The sequence below is a fragment of the Notamacropus eugenii genome, chromosome 6 (assembly GCF_028372415.1).
Source record: "Notamacropus eugenii isolate mMacEug1 chromosome 6, mMacEug1.pri_v2, whole genome shotgun sequence".
NCBI lineage: Eukaryota > Metazoa > Chordata > Mammalia > Diprotodontia > Macropodidae > Notamacropus > Notamacropus eugenii.
Genome location: NC_092877.1, coordinates 309,190,793 through 309,218,491, shown reverse-complemented (window position 1 = coordinate 309,218,491; position 27,699 = coordinate 309,190,793). Strand labels below are relative to the sequence as shown.

At 34.5% G+C, this 27,699-nt stretch overlaps 1 protein-coding gene across 1 annotated transcript in view; it reads left to right on the top strand.

The window, feature by feature from the left end:
- ERBB4 (erb-b2 receptor tyrosine kinase 4) overlaps positions 1-27,699 on the top strand; it is a 1,360,303-nt gene that overhangs the window by 962,719 nt on the left and 369,885 nt on the right. Inside the window, exons 6-12 of the mRNA XM_072617476.1 lie at positions 2,755-2,873; positions 5,720-5,861; positions 9,699-9,812; positions 14,079-14,205; positions 20,852-20,925; positions 22,311-22,401; positions 25,690-25,889. Of these exons, the coding sequence (XP_072473577.1) occupies positions 2,755-2,873; positions 5,720-5,861; positions 9,699-9,812; positions 14,079-14,205; positions 20,852-20,925; positions 22,311-22,401; positions 25,690-25,889 (867 nt within the window). The remainder of the gene's footprint in view (positions 1-2,754; positions 2,874-5,719; positions 5,862-9,698; positions 9,813-14,078; positions 14,206-20,851; positions 20,926-22,310; positions 22,402-25,689; positions 25,890-27,699) is intronic.

Here is a 27,699-nt window from a genome sequence, read left to right as displayed (position 1 = left end):
ATTATCTCAAATTGTTTTGGAAAAAAAATTAGTTGTATGCATTGCAGAATTTCTGCTGATCATTTTGAATCATGCAACTGGAAAGTCTAGTTATCTTCATAACAATTCGGATGTTTTTCACATATTAAGCTCAGAGCATGAACATTAACTCTAGGATTGTAGGCTATTAGAAAGCTATTTCATCGTTTGCATGTATCAAAAGTATGATCTCACTTTTTTTCTAGGAAATATGGACAAAACTTTAATATGAAGCTTGGAGTAATTTTAAAATTCCTTTGATATGCATATACAAAACATACAAATTTAATCTTGTTCAATAATATTAAGCATTATTAGTTCATATGCAAATCAAAAGTTTTATTTAAATAATGGAAAAATGCAGCCTTTTGTAGTCCTCACAAATCTTAAGTCATCTTAAGTTAATATAGAAATAAAAATATACACATATGTTTTCTTTAAAATGTGACATTTTCAACAAGATTCAGATTATCGAGACTGACCTTACATTAACATCTCATGTTGTTAATGTCTACTTAAAATATGGTGAAATGCCGATTTTCTACTCAGATTAGGAGGATGTGCCTGCGTTAGCAGTCTAAACCTAATGGTTTGTTTATTTAACTCCTGGCTGATGCCTTAATTAGAAGCTATTGCCAAGTCAAAGGACTGTTTTTGAATGTTCTAAAATGGCATTTTGCCACTTCACCAGTTTCATTCATTTCATTCATTCTATGTCCCTTATGTGCAGTGCAGTTCCTATTGAAGAATCAGAAATCATATCACTAAGGAAAGAAAAAGAAAAAAGAAAGTCATAGGAAAAAGCATAGGCAAATGTTTAATTTTGGTGAATTTTAGTTAATTAGATGGAGATCGTATAAAATAAAGTTACGTGAAACTTCTTAAAGATCAAATAACTGAATTATAATGAGACATTCAAATAGTTAAGAACTCTAAAACTAAAATGCATCTTCAGAAATCCAGTCTGTTCCATATACCTTCTCAAAACTTTTGACATTAAAGAGCATAGATATATAGAATTTAATGACAGAATAGAACTGAGATCATTAGGTTCAAACCTTTTATTTTATTAACATAAGAACACAGACATGCGGAAATTGAGTTACTTGGCAGAAGTAATGGTCAATACTAAGACTCTTTAGCTTTCAGTCTTCTACCCTTTTCATTAAACAACAGTATATTTCCATATGTTAGAAACTAGATAGGAACTCAATTCAAAACCTACTGTATTCTGATGTCTCAAATTGTGGTTTGCTTTGAGCTATTTCTCATGTTTTATTGTTGATTTCCCCATAAATTCCAGCTCTAAATCTCTGATCACATAAATATGAATATGAATATTATCATATGTAATAGAACTATGTATTTCATATGAGTATTATATAGTATAGTTTGAAACTTTTATAATAGCAATCTGAAGCTAAGCAGAAAAGTTTTCAAATGTAAATCACAAATAAAGCATGGAAAAATGAAAGAAAATATTTAAGGTTAATTTGCCTTTTTAAATTGTTAGTTGCATCTTCATTTCTATAACCTTATTCTTTTTACTTCAGCATTCTGTCATCACTCATCCTCTCTTTAACTGGTTTAAACATTTTTCTTAAAGTGTTCAACAAATAATATTTATTTGACTTTGAGAAAGTATTGCTAATTTATCATATAAAAATTGGCATTTTTTTATCTTTTCTGAGGAAAGCTGTTCATTTTTATGAACCCAATAGATTTCATATGACATATATATGAGACAGGGTGCTACTCTTAACTACACTAAAGGTGTTGTTTCTCATTTTCCTTTATGTCTGCACAGACATAATGGCTGCCATATATATCTCACAGAATTTTGATGAACAAACATGTTATGAAGATCTGAACATCTAATCCAATTTTATTCAATAGAAAACATTTATTAAGCGCTTGAGGTGTGCAAGTATACATCTATACCTTTATATACCTCTATGTTACTTCTATGTTAGAGGCATATAAAACAGATATGAGTATTATATATGTTTGTTAAGCTTTTGGGGTTTTGTTCAAATCTCTGATTCCATGGGAATTTATATGAAGACCTTCAAAACTTGTGTATTTTTTAGAGTCCTAGATATTTTTCTGGGTCACTGAGATGTTAAGCAACTTTTTTTTGGTGTAATATAGCTAACGTATTGGAGGTAGGGCTTGAATACAGGTCTTCCAGTTTCCAAGGCTGGACCTCAAATCCACCATGTTTTTCTGATTGCAAACTCCTTGAGGGCAGGGTCTGTCTTGGTTTTTGGTCTTGTATTCTCAGAGTAGGACAGTGCTTGACATATAACAGGTCTTAAATGCTTATTGATTGTTTGATGTACTGTATTGCCACTCATTTTCAAAGTTCTCTTTTTCTTACTTTTCTCAAAACTCTTAGGTGAATAAGCTTATCAGTTTTAATTGCTGGCCTAGTTTTGTTTTGTTTTGGGTGTTTCTGCACTTAAAAAGTTAGCCCTTTAACTATGAATTAAAATTGAGTGTGACCTCGGAAATCACATTTCAGTAACACCTGTAAAGACTTTGTGAGATTCTAAAAAGATATATATTATATTGAATAGGTTATTTAATGATGATAGAACAGTTTCCTCTAGCATCCCTATTTTAGCATGTAAAGTTATTAGCATGTAAAGTTCTCAGGCCCTCTTCCTGTCTCTCTTTTACTGAAATGTTTATCTGTGGCTTGCCTTGACTTCTATGATGTCTTATCTTTTGCAGTGACCAAGACGGTATGTGCAGAGCAGTGTGATGGCAGGTGCTATGGCCCGTATGTAAGTGATTGCTGCCACCGAGAATGTGCTGGAGGCTGCTCAGGACCTAAAGACACAGACTGCTTTGTATGTTGAGGAGTTCTGCCTTCCTTTCCCCTTCCTTCCCCTCTCCTTTCTATTTGGCACATTCATACTGAAGCACAAACATCTGAAAATCAAAAGAAAGAAACCTAATTTGATCAAGACCAGAAAAATCTTATCCATGTCAGTTTTGGAAAGAAAGATACCATTCCTTCAGCGTGGAGTTATCAGTTAGCGTCTCTGTTATGTACCTGGGATTGTTGTATGCTGTTCATTTAACTGAACTTTTGTGTATTGTCTAATATACTATTAGATCATGGTCTTCTGGTAGAAGATGGATTTAAAGGGCATTCTAATTGGTCACTTAGAAGGGGAAACGGCTAGTAATATCCTTACCTTTGGAGTGTTTTCAGCCTCTGTGGATTCAGTCCTAAGTTTTTAGCAAATGCTTCCATTCAAAGTTGTTTCATCTTTGAGCTTCAATCCCTATGTCTTCTGTGTGACTGCATTAATAGTTTAATAACTATTTTTCCAGCACATATTTCAAAATATTAATAGATATTTTTATGAACTTATCTGTTTTCCTTGTCATTTTGTATGGCTTATGAGTTTAAATGATCTATTAAAACATTTATAGGATTTACAAATACAGATCCAGAGCCATTTATATGCTAATCTGTATGATTTTTATCTTAAATGAAGACACTTTTACTCCCCTAAAATTGACTTTTATAGCTTGTTGGAATTATTTTAAATTATACTTTAATATTTTCAATATTGTTCATTGTGTTCCCTCTGATCTTAAGAACATTCTGTAAACTGTAGTTAAACCCAGCTCTCTGTATTTTCCACATTTTCCAATTAGTTTTAAATTAAAATCAGACACACACATATATAATCTAAGTTTTCTAAAAGAACAATTCTTAATTTCATTTTCTCCTTCAGAAACATAGTTGAAAAAGAACATTTTAAGTCATTTAGTAAAAAAAAAGTTCAATTCCCTACAAACTGTATTCTAAAATTAAGACAATTAATATTTCAGACAACAGGCAGATCTACAGTCCACCGTAAGTGTGTAATGATGTAAAAAATCCTGTGGTCGGGTATTGAATGAGGAAGAAGGAGTCAGAATGTAGGTAAACTTAGGAAGGTGTTGCAGATTTTCATTTGTCTGCTAGTACGTGACTGGATTAGAACCAAGACAAGCATTATCTAAGACAACCTCATCACAAAAATTGCAAGTGTGTTTCCAGCGTCACTGATCAATATATTTTTACTTTAGTCATAATTATAGCAACCTTCATACTTGAAACTTCTTTAATACTTTTTTGTTGATTCACTGAATTAATGTATAACTAAATTGTACCCTGATCTTCAAATCACACATTCCTCTATTGCTTTGCAGTTATTTAGTGTTCTACTTTGGCTGTGGCATGGGAGATTTTAAAAATGTAATACCACATCTTTGGTGGGTGGACAATACTTAGAAAGTTTAATTATTTTTTTCCCCTCTAGTGTACTTTGCTTTGTTCTCAGGCAAACATTTTATAATATTCTATAATATATGCCAGTGTAGCAATTATAAGGCCATGCAAAGCTTTGTAGTTATAAATTAAAACTTACTGAGTTTTCTAGATTGGTTTTTAATAGATTCTTCCTGGAAAGTGTCATCTTAGGGAGAAATATACCATCCATATGCCTCATTCTGATTATACATCGTGTAGATTATCATGAGGGAATTGTCATGTTTGTGATAAAGTGCTTGCTTAAACTACAATGGATATAGCAAATGTGTTGAGAGAACACAGCAAATTAATGCTTATTAATAAACCCACTTACAATTTATGATCCAATGAAAAACTTTGCTTGGTTCACAACATTTGCTTTGCAAAGCCTAAAATATCTCACTGTGAAAACTTTTTGTAAAGCGAAAAAAGTCATTTATCCATCTTTTTTTTCACACTACAATGTAGCATATATTCAGTTTTGAAGCAAGTTTGACAGTTCTCTGGGATTAAAAATTGTTTTGGCATATCAAGAAAAAAATTTTTAATAATTTCAAGACCAAGATGAAAGTTTGAATTTGGACCATATGATAATGTGGAAAAGGAAACTATTTGGGGTTGGGGTGGGTGGGCAGGCTTTAAATAAAATGTAGCATTATGAGAATACTAGAGACAAGTAGGTTTTATGATTTAATCACGAGCTTTCCACAGTAATCTCTTTTTATAATTATCTTAGCTATAGTCTAAAATACTCACCTGCCAAGGTCTTTTCCTTAGTCAGTAGCTGCAATAAAAACAAAAGGTCCACATATTGCTGTAATCACCCTGAAAGATGGCAAATGGCATTAGCTAACTTGACCCTAAGGATAATGTCCACTTGCCCTATTTAAAGGAAAGTCTGCTTCTTTGATGGTGTAATTAGGAACTTGGTTGTCAGCTGGCATTTGCCCTAATACCAAGAGAAACCATAAAGCCAGGCAGGACTGAAAGGTCAGAACCTCAAAGCACAGATCATTTGTGCACTAGCAGTGTAGGTGGTTTAAAGAGTTCTTTTGTTGCTCGCTGATTTTAAGCACCCTATCAAGTCTGAAATAAGCCAAAAGATTAAAAGCAAATACAAAACAAAACTTCATTCTAGCATTACTGTATTTAGAATATTTGTTTACAAACATTAGGGAAATAAATATCTAAAAAACATTTTGGATTCAAAAGATTAAATGCTTATTTTTAAAATTTCAATGGAAAATGTTTGGGAAATGGGAACATAGGGAAAAATGACTTCCCAACCAAGAATAAATCCAGTGCCAGCAGGATTCCATTAGCATCGTTATGAAAGTATCTTCAGAAAGCCAAGATATACTCTAAGATATTTGAATTCTGTTACAGGCATGCATGAATTTCAATGACAGTGGAGCGTGTGTCACCCAGTGCCCCCAAACATTTGTCTACAATCCAACCACCTTTCAACTAGAGCACAATTTCAATGCAAAATATACCTATGGAGCCTTCTGTGTCAAGAAATGCCCACGTAAGTAGCTGAAATTACAGGGGTCTCAGGGTAGAACTACCCGACTCAATGTGGGACTCAACTCTAATGAACATATATAAATATGTATTCATTTCTTTCTTTCTCTCTCTCCCTTCCTTCCTTCCTTCCTTCCTTCCTTCCTTCCTTCCTTCCTTCCTTCCTTCCTCCCTTCCTTCCTTCCTTCCTTCCTTCCTTCCTTCCTTCCTTCCTTCCTTCCTTCCTTCCTTCCTTCCTTCCTTCCTTCCTTCTTTGTAATTCTGATAGTGGGGCTTTTGATGAGCTGCATGCCATTCCTGAGGTGAAATCTATATTTAAGCAATAATAGTTAACAAAAAAAGGAAAAAAAAAAAGGAAAAGTTGTGAGGTCCTTTACTAAGCTGTTAATTTTATTAAAGAATCCAAAATTAAATTGGTCATTCCTTGTGAGAAATACAGTATCATACAATTCCTTAGTCTTTGCTGGAATTTGCTTTCTTCCTTTTGATGATAATGGCAACTCTGTGAGTAGTAGGGGGCATTGTGTTTTTACATATTCGGAGGGTTGCTCCTGGGAAATCTGGAGTGTCTGTCTTGAAAAATGGTGAGTCAGTTTTTAGATTTATTCACTCTTTTGTGTTTCTCCTATTTAAAAAATTAGTTTTTATTGGCGCTTTTTATCTTTTTTTGATAGTTCATTTCCAATATGTCCTCCTCCCTTATTGGACTGGCCCATGTCAGAACAAAAGGATATTGAGCAAGACATGCAAAATAAGCTTGTCTGGCAGCCCATGTAACATTCTGATCATATAATCCTTCCTTCCCTGATGAGAAATGTATTTTGTCTTTTGCTCTCCAGGAACGTGATTACATATTACAATTACTCTGAGTTTGGCTGTGTTTGGACTTATTTTCATTTACATTATTATAGTTTCTATGCATATTGTTCTCTTGGTCCTAATTATTTGTGTCAGTCTAAATATTTTTCCATGTTTCTATAAATTCCTCATAGTCCTTGTGTTTCAGGACACAATAGTATTTTGTTATAGTAGTACACTTCACTTTGCTTATTGTCATCCAATTAAGACATTCTTTTTCACTTTCTCTGTCTCCCTGTCTCTCTGTGTCTCTCGGAGTTCTGTGGTGCACATTTTGGTGCATATATATACACACACACACTCACACACATACATATATATATACACACACATATATGTGTGTATGTATATGTGTGTCTGCATATATATGTATATATACATATATATGATCTTTTACAAGTTCATTGTAAAGAGTTTCTGATTTGGCAGACAGAGATTTCATGTCTACAACTGTTTATAGCTGCAGAACTAGGTAAGATGTCGTATGCCATATCTTTCCCTCATTTGAGAATTTTGAATCTCAGGAATTCTTGGAAATAGCCTTCATAAAGGATGGTTTCCCCCCCATTTCATGCCATATGTCATTATATGCATTGGAATATTTTTTAAAAATGGGGCTGGGATTTGGTGTGGGTGTATTGGGGAAAATATTTTTATTATAATTCACATCTCATTAGAATTACAATTTTAAAGGCATTTTTGCATCTAAGGACCTTAATCTTGAATACTTTAAAATATGAAATAATTAAAATAAATTAAATTTAAAAGCATATATTTTGCATCTTTTGCACTTTTAAATAAAGTGACTTGAAGATTTGTGCAAATTGATACACAATGAACTAACCAGAAGTAGAACAATAAATTAAATTAACAATGTAAAATAAAACAAATGTAAATTAAAAGATTGGTAAGAGGAAACTGACTTCTGAGTCAATAAAAAAAAAGAGTAATAAGCCCTGAGAACAAATATTGACCATTCCCTCCTCATCTCAGTGAAAAGAGAAGGGACTGTAAGGAGAGAATGTTGTATACGGTGTTAGAGGAGCTCATTGAGACAGATTATTGTTTATAGTTATTGTTAGAAAGGAAAATTAAGTGCCAGGCTAAGGACGTTTAGAATGTTTTCCAGAAATTCCAGCAATATAAAAATTTTCATAAGGAGTTATTTTATGAATGGCTATCCAGAGAGAGAGGGAGGGAGGGAGAGAGAAAGAGACCGAGAGACAGACACATAGAGAGAAAGGGGAGAGGGGGAGATGGAGGGAATAGAAGGAGAGAGAGAGAGAGAGAGAGAGAGAGAGAGAGAGAGAGAGAGAGAGAGAGAGAGAGAGAGAGAGAGAGAGAGAAAGAGAGCACCACTGAAAGAAAAAAAAAGCAGGAAAATAGCCATATTTCCTTCTGATACAGAAGTGATAAAGGGTAAGACTAGGAGAGATGTGAGGTTGAGAGAGATTATAAAGGGAATTTTATCGTCTTCCTTTTCCATGCCCTTGGCTGAGCTTAAAAGCACCCTGCTACAGCATAGACCATAACATTCATGAGGAGTTTTTCACTAAAACTAAATGATGAAAATACCAAGAGCTATAGTAAAAGAACTTCAGACCCAGAAGACTCCACACTACTCAATTCAACAATCATCTCTGAAGTGTCTACCATGTGATGTTAGGGATGCAGTAATAGAAATATTGTCTCCGTTTTAAAGATCTTTTTTCTAAAAGGACCTCCACAGCTTGACTATTCCTTCTTCTACAAAACAGCTTTCATACAAAGTCCATTTACACAGGAGTCAGGAGACCTACAGACTATTTCTGAGCATAATAAAGTATAATTTATAAATGGCCCAAATCCCTGCTTATTTCTTGTTATATAATGCTGCAAACCATCCTTTTTAAATTAGCTTAGTTACAGCAATTGACAGAATATTTTACAGTTTGTCCACAGCTGTATTAAGGGTCTACTTGGTCCCTATTCTTCTAGCATAAGCTTCTAGAAGGGAGAGCTATCCAAGGGAAACCTGGCTTTAAATAATACCTCCATTATTTGACAAGAAATTTTATTAAATTTTCCCAAGTCACTGTCTTTCGAAATTTCAGGTGCATTCATATGTGCATTCACTTCAACGACTAAACTTTCTATCACAACATTCCTTTCAATGTAGCCCAAACTTTAAATACTCCCTATAAGTATAAAATATGTTTTCTTGATCCAAAGCAGTTTAATTTAAGCTTCATTTGTGTTTCAAAATAACTCCAAGCACTTCTAGATTTCAAACTTGCATCACTACATGAAATGAAGTGGAACTACAGGGAAACACAAACTGAATGTCATGGAGTTTATTAAGCTTGTAAAAGAAATTTACACTGTCCTGAGGGCTCTTAGGATATGCAGAATCAGAGAAAAATTCAACAAAAACAAACACAGCAGCCATTCCTGCATCCTGTTCTTAGACCAGGGAACAAGGTAGAGCAATTCTCTGTCTCTCAGTCTTTCTCGGTCTTTGTCTTTCTGTCTCTGTCTGTCTCTGTCTCCCTCTCTCAAAGTTTCTTTATCATCATCATATCTTGAGTGCATTAAGGTTTTCAAGCACTTTTTATTATTTTATTTTATGTTGGACATCACATTATATTACACTATACTATGTTAATTATTCACACAGCTCTGGGAATTAAATGTTTTCATAATCCCTACCTTTACATGACATTGAGGTTGGAGAATCTCAAGTGACTTGCCTAGGCTGTCTCGGATATTAAGTATGATAAGGTCAGATCTGAACTCAGATCTTTCTGACTCTAGGTACAGTTCTTGATCAACTGTACCACCCAGTTAACTACCAAGTGCATAGATAGAAAAATACAGTGCTATTATAAGGGAAAAGTCATACATGTCATTGGCTTACATTGTCCCTTCCAGACACTAGAAAACTTTCTTTCTCCTAAAACTTCTAACCAAACATTGTTACTGAACTTTTCCTTTTTCCTTGCAGATAACTTTGTGGTAGATTCCAGTTCTTGTGTGCGGGCTTGTCCTAGTTCCAAAATGGAGGTTGAAGAAAATGGGATTAAAATGTGTAAACCTTGTACTGACATTTGTCCCAAAGGTAGGTTATAGCTGATATATCTAGAAACAGTCTGGGGATGAGATTAAGTATCCTAAATCATTCCCTATGCAGTGGAATTAATTTCACAAAACAAAAAAAGAAATGGCATTCTATCTAGGAGAGTGGAACCTGCAACCTCAAGGCTATATATGGCCCTCTAGGTTCTCAACTGTGGGCCTTTTACAAGTCTGGATTCAGTCAAAGGTCTGTACTTGAGGACCTAGAGCACCTCATGTGGCCTTGAGGCCCAAGTTTCCCAGCCCCTGGATATGCCTTCAGAATATTGTCAAAAGTCTAATCACATATAATATTTCAGGGGCTGTGCTAAAAAGAAACAAGAGCTAAAAGATAGTTCCTTGTCCCCAGGAAGCTCACAATCTAATGGGCCAAAGTGGCCCACATACTTGGAAAATTAAGTTGTGAAGGAAGCAGCAGATCAATCAATAAATTGTATTCTATCATACTAAGCCTCAATGCTAAACACTTACTATGCATATAAATAAATATTACTACTTCATCATCAACAAATATTTCTTAAGCTCTGATTATGTGTAAGACACAAAATATTTCAAACATGGTTCCTGCTCTCCAGGGGTGTGTGTGCGCATACATATATACATACTTACACTCACATACACACACATATATGTATATATACATACACACACATATATAGTTAGGCATATAAGACATGTGCAAACTTTTAAATAAGGGGAGGGACACATTGCATTGCGTTAGTGCTGAATGTGCCATAAGATGAATATCCTCAAACCAGGTGGAATTCCCATAGTCGGGGAGTAGTATTCATCTGACCACTGAAGACTGGATAAGACTTCATAAAATGGGAAAGGATACAGATTCCTCCTAAGTAGGGATCAGAAGTAGAAAGTCTTATTCCTTTTAGAGGAGAGTTATCCACAAGTGTGGAACATTTCAGATATTCTCAGGTTGTTTCTTTTTGACTTTCTTGGTTGATTTGTGGCTCATTCCCCCCTTTTTTCTTTTCTTTTTTTTTTGTTTGAAACATCTTTATATGGGATGGTTGTCTTGTAGGGAAAAGAATGATACAGGTAAAAATGTAATCATATAAGTAAAAAGTAATTTTTAAAGCAAGTGGGATTTCAATCTTTCATTAAGCATTCAGTGTGTATATTCTATGTTTAGGGACTCTGCTAGATGATGACGATAAAAATACAAAGAATTAAATGATACCTACCATCAAGGAACTTGCATGTTAGCAGTAGAACAACAAGCACATATTTAAGTATATACAGGATCAATATAAAAAGAATGAATAGACACAGGTACTGGACCTGTTATTTTATTAGTATGACACCTCCTGGGTGGAGAAACCCCCTCTAGTTAAGTGCCTTGCTGGAATTACAAAGCCAGCACATTTCAGAGGTGCACCTTTGCATTGCCAAGGCAGTACTCATAGCATTAGACTCTTCTCTCTCAAGGAAATTTGGCTTTTCCCCAATCCTCTAAGTCACTTAACTGTGAAATCTTATCCAGCACCACCTCAGAAAGAGGGTACTTTATCTCCCCAGTTAGTAGAGTCAGAATTAGGTGCTTATAAGCAGGAGGAGCCGTTTTCACTATGATATTTTTATGAGAAACTGTTAAGGGGGTACCGTGATAAGCCTCAGCCTCTCCTATCCTTATTTGTTTCTTCATTACCTCCTTCTTTAACTTTCTCATGCAGTCCCTAAATGAATACCAGGGTTTACATCCACTAGGTCACACAGAGTCAGTAGCATATTGCCTATTATATCCATCTGCTGCTAACACAGATTGGTCTTATTGTTACCGCCTTGCATATGGTAATCTCCAAAAGCTTGCTGTATAAAAGGATTCTGACTAATGACTATGAATTTCAAGCAATCTACACTATTGACACACCTCTTGTCCCTTCATCACTAATTCTCACCATCTAAGATATTAATGATTCTCCTATTTTTTGGGTAAACTGACTCAAAATATCTGTGACCATCTGCTGAATAAAATCCTCAGTTATTTCCCTAAACACTGTATTGCCCCCTTGGTCCTTCTACTTATGTCCAATTGGGCATGCTTCTGCCTGAGAAGCTTCCTTCTCTAACATTGTTTAATTTTTCTTCTCTGACTTTGTTACATTTTCCTCCCATGCACTCTCCTGGCAGTTGTTACTGTGGCAATTACGCTCGACCTGTACGAGGGCTGCATGCACACTCCATTTGCCAGTTTTTTACTTCTTCTTCTGACCTAAATGAACAACTTTTTCTTCTACTACCTGAGACCCTCCAGCTTGCTCTTTTACAGGAGAACTTGAATGCTGAGAATTCCCATGCAAACTAGCTAACTTTTTTCCACCTGAATTTTTTCCTTCAGCAGCTTGTCTCTTTTTTTACACATAATTTGATGACTTGTTAATAAAATCCAGCCTCTCTTACACTCCTGCCAGTTGTTTCCCTGGTTTTATTGGTATTGCTTGCAAACATCTTTCCAAATCTCTAGGTTCTCCCTTCCATAACCTCAGTTCCCATTTTTTACAGAGTCTAATGCTTTTAGCCATTGCCTTGCTAAGGAGGAATAAGGTAAATTCTCCCCTTCTGGTATATCTACTTTTTCCTCTGAAGTCCCTCTGCCTCCAAATAGAGATCTTATATCTTATCATTCCGCTCATGATGCCAAATGCATCACCAAGGCAACATTCACAGCACTGACAACAACTATGAATATATTGGCATAGTTCTGAATCACAAAATATAACAGACTCTCAATATAGAAGGCAGAAGAAAAACATTTATTCAGATACCAGAAAGCCAAATCCCAATACTAGAAAATCGAATCCATCATAGCAACAAAGAAGTCAATACACATTATCACTGCAGGGGACACTGCCATTCCCAAATCTTCACTGGGTCTTCCCACTGGGGTCTTCCCACAAACAAGCAATCCTAGCTGTCTGCTTTCCTGTGTCCTCTTTCTCTCTCTGCTCTAGTTCCTCCCAGTTCTGCTCCACCCTTCCTGTTCCATCTATTCAGCAAGCTACTCCTACCACATGTTACAATTTAAGTAGTTCACGTGGACCTATTAATGGATGGGAAAGATCTTCAAATTAAGCAAAAATACGTTAACTATGCCACCCTGAATCAGGTTCTTTCATATTTGAGGCCTTCTCTTTGTCCCCTATGCCTTGTTGCCTCTCACATAAATTGAAAAAAATATATAAATACAAAAGGACTTAGGCAGTGGCAGTAATATTTGGGGGAAGTAGAAAAGACTTTATTTAGAGGCAGTGCTTGAATTAAGGAAGAGAGATTCTAAGAGGCAAAAGTGAGGAGTGTGTGCATCCCAAGCATAGAAAATCCCCCTTGTAAAGACTCAGATTCAGAGATAGGAGATGGAATATGAGGAAGAGGGGAAGTCTTAAAATTATGGCAAAATAAACCATGAAAAATCAGCTTTCATGGGACCTATGGAGGGAGGAATGTCAAATCAGATTGATTCCCCCAAAGAAAGTAAGCAAGAAGAATAGATTGTGTGTGTGTGTGTGCTCGTGTGTGTGTATGTGTGTATATATATATGCATATACATATATATGTACATATACACACATATGTGTGTATATAAGTATGTGTGTATATTTATATGTGTATATAGATGTGTGTGTATATATGTATATACAGAAATAGATATATAGATAGATAGATAGATAGATAGATAGATAGATAGATAGATAGATAGATAGATGTCAGTGTTTAGTTCAATCCCCACAAAATATTGTTTGAATATCTTTTTGTGGAGTGGAGGTGATCCTATGCTCTTGAAGACCATGTCAATGAGACACACCTAGTGCCTGGTCTGTATAACATGGAATACCTTTGAGCACAGTCATAGACTATTATTGCACATAGTAGACTTGTTGTTTGACACATTTTCTGAGAATCAGCCCAGTTTCAGAGAGTTTCATCCTTAGAAGAGCTACAAGATAACAAATGTTCTTGGTGAAGCAACACTTGAGAACTTTCATAAGTCATAAAGGGGACTGTGATTTGTCTTAATGGGAATGTCTATATTGGCAAAATTATAGCTCATTGAAATAAATATAACTCATAGAAAGAGAGCAGTTGATTTTAAGGTCACATATTTGATAGGTCTTTGTTTCAACTTACTACTCAAATGTATGAACATCAATACTAATAAAAATAATGAGAATTGGAGAAGCTGCTTATTGAAAACTATAGTTTTATATTTTTCTTTGATTTTTTTAAAAATATGCAGCATGTGATGGCATTGGCACAGGAACTCTGATGTCTGCTCAGACTGTGGATTCCAGCAACATTGACAAGTTCATAAACTGTACCAAGATCAATGGGAATTTGATCTTCCTCGTCACTGGTATTCATGGGTCAGTGCTAAAACTTCATTCTCTCTCTCTCTCTCTCTCTCTCTCTCTCTCTCTCTCTCTCTCTCTCTCGGATATCACGTGGAAGAGAAATTACACTATTTCTCTTTGGCTCTACAGGGAAAAACCTGAAGCAACAACCAGAACAGAAGTTGCCAAATGGCAAATATAGACAAAGTCAGGAAAACCTTCCTAATAATTAGGTAGCTGTTCCAAACTGAAAATGAATCACTTTTGAAGGCTTGAGGTTTCTCTTTACTGATGATCTTCAAGCAGAGGTTAAGGCCACTTACAAGATATACTATAGTAGGGATATCTTTATAGTTCTGGATTCACTAGATGGCTGTTGAGGCCCCTCCCCATTTAAAAAATAATTGGTCCTTCTGTCTGGTGTGAGGAAACATATTTGTAATTCCTGCCACTGGGGAAATGGAAATTGGTAGATAACTTGATTTGGGGAATTCTTAGCTACAAGGAGGTAAGCTGGTTGATCATCCACATGAAGTCCAGCACTAATATTGTGAGTTCATGGGAATGGATTGGGGCAGAGATAGGGATGTGGGAGCAGGGAACAGGAAAGGCAAATCTGCCCAAGCTGAAAATGGAGCAGGTTAAAACTTTAGTGATAACGAGTATGGAGAACTACCCCATGAGTGGACACTAAGCTTCTGAGTTGGAGAGATAAGGAGATATAGTTTAAAAAAATTAATTCTGTGTTTAAACAATAAGAATTTTGTTTTAAATATATATTGTTTTTAACTGATTTTCTTATTTTTACACTTCTTTATTGACAACTACATATCTTTCCAACCATGCCCTACCAAAACACCCAATTTTAATTAATACAGGAAAGTCAAAGGTTCGAAAAGATATACATAATTTGAAGTTTGGTGATCATGATTTAAAAAATGATGAGAGGAAAAGCAGATTGTGAATCTTATCTAAACTTTGAGACAGTGCTGATGGTTTCCCAAAAGAAAAGTTTTTAGAAAATACTGGCATAATTTTAGAAAGAAATGCACACACACAAACACACAGATTTTACATATGCATATGTATCAAAAGTGTGCAGATAATTAGTTGAGTAATACATAATTATGTAAATCAATAAATCTCTAAATTCTGCAAGTGATTTTAAGCTGAAATGCTAGTATATTATTTTCAAGATAGAGTGATTCTAACATTTCTACTTAAAAATCACTCTGTACTTCAGAGTCTCTCTCTCTCTCCCTCTCTCTCCCTCTCTCTCCTTCTCTCTCTCTCTCTCTCTGTGTTTTCATCTCTCTCTGTGTCTCCTCCCCTCTCTTTCTCTCTCCCCACCTTCCCCCTCCCTGCTTCTCACTTGGAAAACAATAACTATTGTACCAGACCTGTTCAATGAATTTCATTGATCAATGAAACTGTCTGTGCTCCTTCATTATAGAACCACCTGCTGGTCTTAGTTGGGACAACAACTGATCTCAAGCTTCTAGAGTTGCATTAAACATGTCTCTTCTCACTTTACATTGTATCTGTTTGTTTATATTACTGTTTAATCCCCAAATATTAGTGCCATGGGATACAGTTAAAGAAACAACTCACATCTAACAGTTGAAAAATTTTCTGTGCACATGTCACACTACTCTAAAAAAACCAATGTAACATTACAAATAAACACATGGCCAAGCAGAATCAACGGAAACATTAGAATAACCAATTATGTTTTCATGTGCAACAACTGTATGTAAGCATACATTGGTATATAAAATACTTTTATGGTTTAAAGTATTTTATATACCAATGTATGTAAGCATACATTGGTATATAAAATACTTTTATGGTTTAAAGTATTTTATAAGATCCACATATTGCATGACAGAATAAGTGTTGAAAGCAATTTTGATCTCAATATTGATGACTTTTTTCATACTACTGGAAATATAGCATGTAGAATGACATCAATTCCCCATTTGTAATTACGCTCACAATATGATTAGGAATTGAATAAAATTTTCCCCCTGAATATTGGATTAAAATAGCTTAAAATACATATCCATCTACATCATGGTATGTGTTGACACTTTAAAATAATAAATGGAATTAGCCTTACTCCATCTGCATTAGGAAACATTGGAAAAACAGCAGTTTAATTTGTTATATTAGGTTTTCTTTTTTTCTTTACATGACATTCTAGCGATTAACCAACAGTTAGTCTAGAAGAGGTTGTATTTTACTGTTCATTTTGATTCCCATACTGTGAAAGTCAGTGTACTAAGGGACAAAACTTTTGAAGTAAGATACTTGAAGAAATGATATTCAGGAGATCTATTTTATTTTGAGAAAGGTGGGGATTTCATTGACTAGGTTCCTTAAAGCATGGATTCTTATTCCAGGATCCAGGAACTCCCAAGACAACTATGGAGATCTGTGAACTAGGATAGGAAAAATTACATTACTAACATCTAAATTTAATTTAGCATTTCCTTCTATTATCATCTATATATATATATATATATACACACTATATATATATACATATATACATATATACATGTGTGTATATATGCATGCACAGATACATGCATGTGTATGTATGTGTTGGTGTATGTGTGTGCACATGTGTGTGCATTCTGCGGTGTTCATAAGCTTCACCATTTTACTGCTGGGGTCTAGTACACAAAAAAGATTAAGAATACCTGTCTTAGTTTTTCAGTGACCATACACTGATTGTCATTCTTTGTCATTCAAGAAATTATATTTATCTTTGTTACATACATATATGATCACATGTATAAACATCTTAGTGTTTATTTAGCACTCAATACTAAAGAAAAATTTTATGTGCCCTCTCATTGAGTTGAATATTTTATCTAGTGATGCAGTTTTCAACCCATCCAAATTCATCTATCCTCTGTGATTTTGTTCACATCCTCCCCAAAATTCTCCACAAAGGTTTTATCCTACATATGGAAAGCCACTTCATTAAAAGAAGAAACACCCCTTAGAGGGATACTGTACTATGCAGGAGTTCAGTACATTCATATGAGTATAATTTGCTATATGAGAAGACCAATTTTTGCACATGCTAACAGAACTAATCCTTCTTATCAATTTAGACAGAGCAAGAAGACTTTTAAGAAATGGCCTTAAAATATGCTTCTCAAAATCAATCCAGGTTATGAAGCAGAAATAAACCCTAAAGGATCTTCTGGTCTTATTAAAAAATGAAAAGCCTAAGTGTTTTCTGGATTTGTCTTGAAATTATAATTTTCCTCTTAGGATGCTGGATTAAAAAGACAGCATCCAGTTTTTAGCACCGCATATTGAGTAGCAAACATCATTTTCTAGAATTTCAAATACCAAATTAAAGCCAAGTGACTCTTATGATGACAATATTTCTTAAATAGAGATTTCACGAGTCTTAGTTGTCACTCCAAGTACTGTCAGTGTTTAATTATAGCCATTATGTTGAAGAATTGAAGTGAAAATTAATAGAAACATGTATCTAAAAAAACTACATCTAATATTTTCCTTGTATAAAAAATTAACTCTACTTTCTTGAATCCTACCCTCCCATTTTCTTGCCACAATGATAAGCCTCATCTGTATTTTCTGGACCCACTTCTTGTCATCTTGCGAAAAGAAAAAATGATATGGATATGAATACATCTCAGTGGGACAGATTTCTTTACTTACAAAAAAAAAATCTGTTTTAATTATTTTTAAAAGGTAAAAAATAAAGGAAAGTACAAATTGAAAAAGCCTGGTACCTCAATCAACTACTTTACTCTAATTACCCTCAATAAGCTACTAACCAGTTTTTAATAAGATCATGTAGCTTGGTTAAAATAGCTAAGGGGTTTCTATGAACTATAACAAGAAGAACAAAGCCATATTAAAATGGAATAAGATGATACATAACTGAAGCAAGTTTTCTCAAAAGGACTTTAAATTGCTCTACAAATTATCATGCACTTAAATCTTAATTTCTGTTAGGCAAACTGAGGCCCACAAAGGTTAATTGGCTTGTATAACCCACAGAAAAACAAGGGCTAAGAAAAGAACTTCTTAGACCTCATCTAATGTGGGAAACACTAGGCAATGCTCAGCTATTTTAACTAATTAAAGTAACATAGCATTTCTTTCCTAGTCTACCAGACTTGCTATTGTTTCTGTACATTGTAGTAAACTGGGAAAATGCTATAAAAATACATCATTTGGGGACATTGTCAGTAGAAGACATATGAAAACAAGAAGTCTGTCATTGTAATACTATGGTGATAGAAAATAAATTGCAAATATTTTACGTTTGTAAGCATTGAGCATGATTAGATCTGAACATAAAAGTCTACACATTTAGTATAGCTTAATTTATGCTTTTACTTTATTTTGGGGTCCCAATGGCATGTGCTATGATCATATACAGAATGGCAACCTGACAGTATGTCTTTAGAATGCCTTTTAATTCAACTTTGAATATACTTTATGGAAGGGGGGATACTATTTGGCTTCATGAGACAGATGCTACTTTTTAAAATTTTGTGAATGGAAATCTGTTCCTTTCTTTTTCAGGAGAGCCATAAATTACCAAATGAAGGCTGTTCAATCCCTTGAGACTCCTGAGCTTAATGCTAACACTGCAGAACTCATTTGAGTTCTGACAATTTGGAAGTACTTACTGTAAAGGTTGGAATTAACCCCATTTACCAATGCCCATGCTAAATGTTGAGCATTTCATAAGCAAGGCAGTGGACTCCACTATTCTCCAAAATAAAGAAGTCCTGCACTTCATAGATGCGCACATGTTGAAAAACTTTAATATTTGAGAGAATAAAAGTCTTCCACATACAAATGGTTGCTTACAAATTCTTTCAGCAACATAAGGGATTGTTTTAGTCTTTCTGCTTTCTTGTTCAACCTGAATTTGACATTTTGTTAGTACTCATTTACTATAATAGGAGAGAGACCAGGAAACAATTTATGAGTCCTTCTTAGAGATCTGGAGAAATATGTATAGTGCGTGATCAAAAAGCACTAATCCATTATGTGTGATTGAGTTATAGGAAACGTTTTCCACATGCCTGCTAATCTTAGTCATAATCATTCTTTTATATCTCCTTTACCAGAACCAGTTAACTTAGTGGTAGAGGAAAACATTCCACAAGTATTTGCATGTATGAAGTGATATGGTTAGATAGAAAATATCAAAAGGACATGGTCATTACTTATGTGAAATGTTCTTTTTAGGGAATTAGGGTACAAAAGTAAACCCACTTTCAATCCTATTGAAATGAGTCTCAAAACACCAGGACAGTTAGCATGGCTTTCCTGTAGTTCCATGGACAGTTACTTTGTGGAGAAAAAATATTGGATGTATGTTTGTGTGAAGGACTTCATCCTATTAAGCAAGTTTCAAGAAAATTGTGTTTGACGCCACATTTTCCTAAGTCAGAAATTTCTTAAGAAGTTTGAAGGTTAAATTAAAATTATGAGATGAGAAAATATACTCTGCTTGTCTTTAAAATGGTTATAATATTCACAGATCAATACTATTAATAACAGAAATACCTTTGCTCTCTAGGAACTGGTGGAATCTTCAGTAAACTAATTTTCTTTGAGGGTATAAAATATGGTTAAATTGAATATTGTTTACCAATACCCTGTACCTTAACACACATTATACATACAGAAGAACAAGAAAGATGCTTTTTTAAGGTTACTTAGTAACATAATTTAGTTACCCTGTAGGTACTTTGTAACATAATTTAGTCAATGTATGAATACTTAGCTGGATAGGAAGGAGAATTCTTTTGTAAAGAATAATTCATGGTGAGAACAGTCTCCTTTTTTCTTATCAAATGATGGTTCCCAAAGATAAAAAGGAAACCTTATCCCAAATAAATCTAGAAACCCAGTTGCATTTATTTCTACTAATTAATTGTTAACTATTAATGGGTTTGATTAGCCATCTGCACCAATTTGAGGTCACAAAAAACTAATTGCCCTCACCATGATCAGAGCACTGATATCATTTCATATAACATTTCCATTCTAGATCTGATATGAGATTTTTACAGAGATTATATAAATTTTCTACTGTATTTGATTTCTAGAGAAAATGCAAAGAGAAAGATAATTGAGTTTGTTTTAGAAATTGATCAAGGATTTTAGAGTTAGGAAAGATTTTAGAGATCATCTCTCAACAACTTTCTCCTTCTAAAGAGGAAGAAACTGAGACCCAGGGAGGTCAAATTAATTATCCAATATCACATGCCTAGTAAGTATGGCAAAACTCACACTTGTATCCAGGTCTCATTTCAGATTTGAACCTTTTTTCTTGTGTGTCACATTGGCACTAAGAATATTTAATAAATGGTCAAAACTTAGAGATTTGTGCAACCCCAAAAGCCTCAGAAGTTTTATAATGTTCCATTAGTATAAATAATATTTTTATTATTTTTGTAATATTCTATTAATATAAACAACCCCCACCCCAGATGACAATAGTGTACAGAGAGTATCCAACATACCTTTACATGTTATTATCATGTCAAATAGGAGTTTTCATATTATATGGAAAGACTTGGTTTTCATAAGCTTATCTGTTGATATGATAAAGTTGCACTAAATTATTCTTGGGTCATTCATCAAGAATGTCCTCATCTTTTAGGGATCCTTACAATGCAATTGAAGCCATGGATCCTGAGAAACTGAACATCTTCCGGACAGTCAGAGAAATAACAGGTAACTATGGAGAAAAAGAGTTATAATGGATAACAGTTTTTTTTTTATTTCGTGGTATTTTATTTAAGATACATATAATGTTCTAATCAACATCTTCTGAAAATAAATATGAGCTTTTCAAAACCATGAAATTTTTCATAAAAGGTTACAAGTACCCAATATTGTGCATACATTGTTAAAGTCTCTGCAAATAGGGGAGATGATGTTGAAATTAAAAATTATTGGGTATTACAAGTACCAAATGATCCTCATACCCAAATAGCATTTGTGTAATGTGTGGTTATTTAATATAACAATTACACTTGCATTGTGTCTTTGATGGTATGGCAAAAGTATAGCATCTCATCATCCTCACCATCATCTTTATCATAGTTCCTCACATTTACGTAGTAATCAACACTTTTCAAGGGACTTGCACACATCTCATTTGATCTTCACAACAATCAGGTAGATGGAGCAGATATCATGCCCCCATTTTACAAATGAGGTAAGTGAGCCTCAAACAATTTAAGCGGCATGTCCAAATTCACCACTTCTTATTGGAAAGCTAGAACTTGAACATACATCTTCTTACTCAGATCCATGAAATCTCTTTGCCATATGACCTCTGAAACTATAATAATCACAAACACCTGCAAGTCTTCAAATTTTATGTTAGAAGATATCAAATTAGGGACAATTATTATTATTGGTAGTTTTGGAGGCAGTTGGGGTAAGTGACTTACCCAGAGTCACACTACCAGTAAGTGTCTGAGGCCAGATTTGAACTCTAGTCTTCCTGACTCTTTAACTGGTTCATTATCCACTGTATCACCTGACTAAGAGGCAGTTATGATTGAAATTATTAATAATGATGATGATAATATTTATGTTGTACACTAAAGCTTACAGTAAGCCTTATAAATATCCCATTGCATCCTTACCACAACCTGTGAAATATATAATTGAGGAGACCTGAGTCGCAAAAAAATTAAATTGACTTCAAAGAGCTAGTGCTCGAAGAGTTCATTCCTAGCAGTTACTTGTACCAAGACTAGCTTATTATCTACTATCCCATGCTGACCTTTGAAATCTCAGTCTGATCTTTCTCAATACATTTGTATCAGAAACATGGCATTCTGTACTTTTTGTTACTCCTCATTGGACAAGCATGTTAGCACAGAAAGCATGAATGCAATTCTGAACCCCTTGAGTCACTGCAAATTCCATTACTGGAATGACACAACTGCCAATCAGAAATGCTCTTGACCTCTTTATAGGTTTTCTCACATACCCTTTATGTTACTTCAACATAAGGTGATCCTGTCATCTTTCAAGATCTGAAGGATTCACCATGAATGAGACAATGAGATACTGACATTTCTTTTTGCACTTATCTTCCTCAGGTTTCTTGAACATACAGTCTTGGCCCCCAAACATGACAGATTTCAGTGTCTTTTCTAACCTGGTCACCATTGGTGGAAGAGTACTGTATAGGTATGTGTTCAATATCTGTGTTTTAGTCTGTAGAACTCTCAAAGTTCACTAGAAGTAGATGCATTTCTTAAAAGCTCATGTAAAATATCAGAAATCTCTTGGTCTCATTGATTTCACTGCTTTATAAATATCAACTTTTCCATTTTCATTCCTGGAGATAAAACTCAAAATGAAAAACATGCCACAGATGATGGACTATAGAATGTAGGGAAATGTGCTTCTTGAATTTTCAGCTCCCTAAATCATTTGAAATAATACAGTGCTTTTGCTGGGTTGAAAATATAGGATTTAAGTCATGGATTTCAACCTAACTTTTCATCATATCTCATCATAATCAAAAGATATATTTGGATGACAGTTACCCATCGGTGCTGACATTTGGATCAAGAATTGCAGTTACAGTATTTGAGTAGTTAGTTACTTTACCAGCTGATAGATCTATGTGAACATATTGCATAACAATGAGATAAAAGCAGAGATCAATAAATCCAGAGGATACATTTTAGTTAACTAGCACACTGGATCAATTATTGAAATAGTCAGTCAAAGATCCCTAATGGAATGGAACACAGTGAATGTGAGCATGTTTCAATATATTTTATAGGATGAATTATTCAGGATATTCAGTGTTAAGGAAGTTATTAGAGAAATGGATGATGGGAAAATAAAAGAGATAAGCTGTCCATGAAGTAAGAAAGGGAAGGGGAAGGCGAACTGGGAGACAAACTGCATGTTTATTGGCTATATATGTAAGGAAAAGAGAATCTGACAATGACAACCCCCATTATGGGTGGAAATCATAGAGGACGATCTGAGACCTCTGTTGCTGGAAGGAATCATCCCATGGATCAAATCGCCAAGTGGTAATATAGTACATATTATTCCGGACTTTGGGCTTCACTTATGTGGGAGTGCTTAGTGCTAGACATAGACATGAACTTGTGAACTTGAGTTTGAGAATTTTGTGCTAGCCTATGGGGTTTGCAAGGACATGAAATGTGAAAAATGACAACTGAACTTTCTCTACCAAAACTTCACAGAGAAAGGAAAAAAAAACTTTCAAATTGCACTTACACAAGTGCTACATTTGTACAAAAGTTGATAGGAAAGACTAAAAATGAAGCTAGTGTAATGAAAAATAACAGCCAATGGAAATAATCCATCTCAATGATATATACCACTAATGCTGACTCTCAGTTGAACCAAATGCTATCAATCAGGCAGAGTATTCTGCTGATGTAATAACACTCAGCACCTCTAGCAGATTGAGAAGAGTACAGATTTCAGATTGAATACCGTATTTTTATGCATTTCTGAGCTCCTTGTGTATGTGAATTGTAAGGATAATTACTACCATCTTAAATTATTTTTTGTTAAAAAAAAGTCTAGATGTAAAAAAAAATGCTTTTGCTACTAAATTATTAAATAATGTCCATTGGTTTGTGAGACTGTAAGAAAGCTTTATTTTTCAAGTGAAAAAAAGAAAGGTAAATCCCTTCTAAAAAAAGGGGAGAAATGTAGGATGATAAAAATGTCCTTGAGAAAAGACTTGCTTTTGTTGTAGTAAAATATACTGAATTTTCAGGGAAATTCTTAGGCTATCAGTTTTAAGTGTTTCAATTTCATTTCATGGCATTCCTTGATTTTTAAAGCTTACATTCCATTCCTTTTGGTCCATTTTCTTTCCATTGTCATCAGAGTATTTTAATCACTGCGGTATAGTTTATAATCCAATTAATTCTGCATACATTATATTTGTTACTTACATTTTAGAGCATACCTCAGCATATTAGTATAGCAATAACATAAAGTAATGGATCAAGTTAATTAGTATCATCCTTTGGAAAAAATGAACAGTAATTCAACATGCATTGTGTGTGTGTGTATGTGTATTTATGTGGGGGTAGGCCATTGTGGGAGGTGTGTATGTGTGTCTAATAGGAACTCTATAGTAGTTGCTATTTTATCTATACAGTATGGTCCTAATAACTATAGAAGATGAAGACAAAAATAGAAGATGTTTTCAAGATATCCTGCCCTCAAGAAACTTCCATGATTTTGAAATTCCACAGATATTTTGTGTTGTTTAAATCAATCAATCGATAGCAATTTATTAAGTACCTACTATGTGCCATATACAATGGAAATAAATAATCTCTCCTTCAATTAACCTAAATTTTAGAGGGGAAAAAAACTATGTATAATACTATCATCAGAAATATAAAGATAATAAAACTTATATATATATATGTATATATACATACACATATACACATGTATAAAGTAGTTAAACAGAAGATAATCTGGAAGGGACACTAGAAATTATGAGATCAGGAATGACTTCATTCAGGTGATGGTGTCTGAGCTACTTTTTAAAGTAAGAGAGGGAGTCCATTTCAACCACGGGGTATATCCAGTGTAAAGCCATGAATATGTGAGATGGTATATTTTCAAGAATAGAAATAAAGTCAGAAACATAAATATCACATACTTTCTGTAGAGTGCTGTAAAATACCACTGTCCTTCCTCAAGCTTTCTCCATCATCTTTCAGTCTTGGTGGATTGCTAAGGCTAACTCTTGTGGTAAGTTACCATGATAAATTTCATGACTGGGGCTTCTGAGCAGATCTGTTTTTATAATTATCTTCCTAACATTTCTTGAGTGAAAGATAACTTATCTAAATGCTTTTGGTTGGCAATTTGTAGCTTCCTGTCAAAGTCCCAGTAAAACAAAACTGTCCATAGCTACTTTTGGTAAGGGGTGATCTCAAGCACTTCCTCTATTTTTGTCTTTTCTGAGAATGCAAATAGATTCAGCATAAACCTAGTTCATTCTGAAAGTGAATTCAGACCACATGCAGGAAATATCCCTAAGACTAGCATGAGGTCAGTTGGTTCTGTGTCTTATTGAGAGATTCAGATTTTGTATGGCCCAGAAATTTAATTTAATAAGTGCCTACTATATGCAAAGCACTGTACTAGGTAGTGGAAGTACAAAGATGAAAAAAACAATATTGTCTAGACTAATAGTGGTCATGCATCCTAGCAATTTTTGTTTTGTTTTATTTTCCTTTGAGTTACTTGAATAAGATGCTTTTCAATAAATTATTGTGTATTTTGAAAGTAGCCTTTACAAAACAAACAGAACAAAAACATCTGGGAACTTCATCCCTTGTTTATATTTCAGTAACATGCTTTCTGCAGGTAAGATGTGACAACCTTTCTTTTGAAATGAATTTAATATTCTAGAAACATTCATTATTTTTTCTCTTTTCCTTTTTCCTCCAGTGGCCTCTCATTGCTTATCCTTAAGCAACAAGGTATCACCTCTTTGCAATTCCAGTCCTTGAAAGAAATCAGTGCAGGAAACATCTATATAACTGACAACACCAACCTATGTTACTATCACACAGTTAATTGGACCACCCTCTTCAGCACTCTCAACCAAAGAATAGTGATTCGTGACAACAGGAAGGCAGAGAATTGCAGTAAGTACATCTACCAAGTAGAAAATGTTGGTTTACCTTATGATTCTTGTCACAAATACTTATGAGGTCAGGATAAAAGGTAGGATACTTGTGTTCAGACTTAAATATAATTAAAAAACATAAAAGTAAGAATATGCTAGCTACCTTTTGTAGACTTATTTTAAAGTTTGAATAATGCCTTACAGGTATTACCCATTTCTTTAAATCTTCACAATAACCCAAAGAGGTAGGTGCTGTTTTTATCCCTGTCTTACAAATGAGGAAACTAAAACACTGTGATGTTAAATAACTTTCTAGAGTCACAGCTAGTGATTGAAGTTGAATTTGAACTGAGCTCTTCTTGTCTCTAAGTCTAACACTCTATCCAATGTGCCATGACTGATGATTAATATATACATCTGTCCATTTATCATCTATCTATCTATAGATAGATCTATCTGTCTGTCTGTCTATCAATATTGTTCTAATATTTTGGCCTGTTACAAGTTGGACTGAGAATAGTATCATCTGAATCCACCAAGATCAAAATTGATGACTCTATTATCCTTCCCCAGCAAGAGGAAATCTTGGATGGCATGATACGTTCTGATGGAATATCATTGGAGGGTCAAGACAATGAAAACTGTGGAGGGATAGATTTGAATTCACTAGAAGAAACAACTTCCTAATAGTCTCCAAACAAAGAATGTCTTGCCTCAGGAGATAATGGGCTTCTCCTCACTTGAGGTACTCATAGAAAGGCTAGATAGACCTTTTGGCGATATGATTTTGCATCCTGTAGAAGTAAGCATCCCAGCTGCTGCACAGGTTTTTAGATCTGCTTTTCTAAAAGGGAAGCAACTTTTGAAGGGTCAACAATCTTGTTTAATTACATGCACCAATAGAGAAAATGCAAGCAGAGAAATAAAGACCAACAGACGGAGTTTCTGTCTGACCATAAGCAATACATACATCACTGATCAACAGAGAGATCCAACTGTCTGACCATTACATACCTACATAGTTACCAGAGTCAGAAGCATCAACATCTGAGTTTTCAAAGCAGGGGGAAGGAGAGCAGGGTATGGCTACCCAGAGTCTCACCTGGCACATGAACCTTCTTCCAAAGAAGTACCCCAAAACAAAACCTCACCTCAAAATATATATACACTTTTCAGAGCAGGAAGGCACAACGCTCATGACCCAGTGCCTCATTGATTAGCGAAAGTTGTGGATATTCCTACAAAACAAGCTTTCCCAATTGAATTCCCCTTGAAGGATCCCAGGTGAGGCCTATTAATGGGTAGGGAAGATCTTTAACTCTAATTAACATTACAGATCCTTATATAGGTATAATTTATATTAAGTGGACTTGGAGATGCCTTCCAGGACTGAGATTTTTTTTTTTTCCATTTGGTGAGTGGTTCTTTGTACCCTTTTGACAGACTTTTCTACGTTGATGATGTCTACAGTGTAAGACACTGATGATGATTTGCTATGATGACTTTTTAAGGAGGCAGAGATCTAGATCTGATTTCATCAGGATAGCAACCTCCTAACATGGAAACTTCCTCCACTAATAGACATCAGCCACTTGGCTACATTGGAAATTTGCCTGGGATAATTGAGAAGCTGAGTGATTTTCCTGTAGTCAAACATCATGCACACACATACATCTACACAAATACATACATATGTACATACATACATCTTTCAAAAGAAATATGAGATAAGCACATTTAGAGACATCTCACTCTGTTCATATGGACTATTTTGGTGCCCAATTGTGATAGAGTCTTTCAAGCTCATACTGGTCTGATTAACCACAATG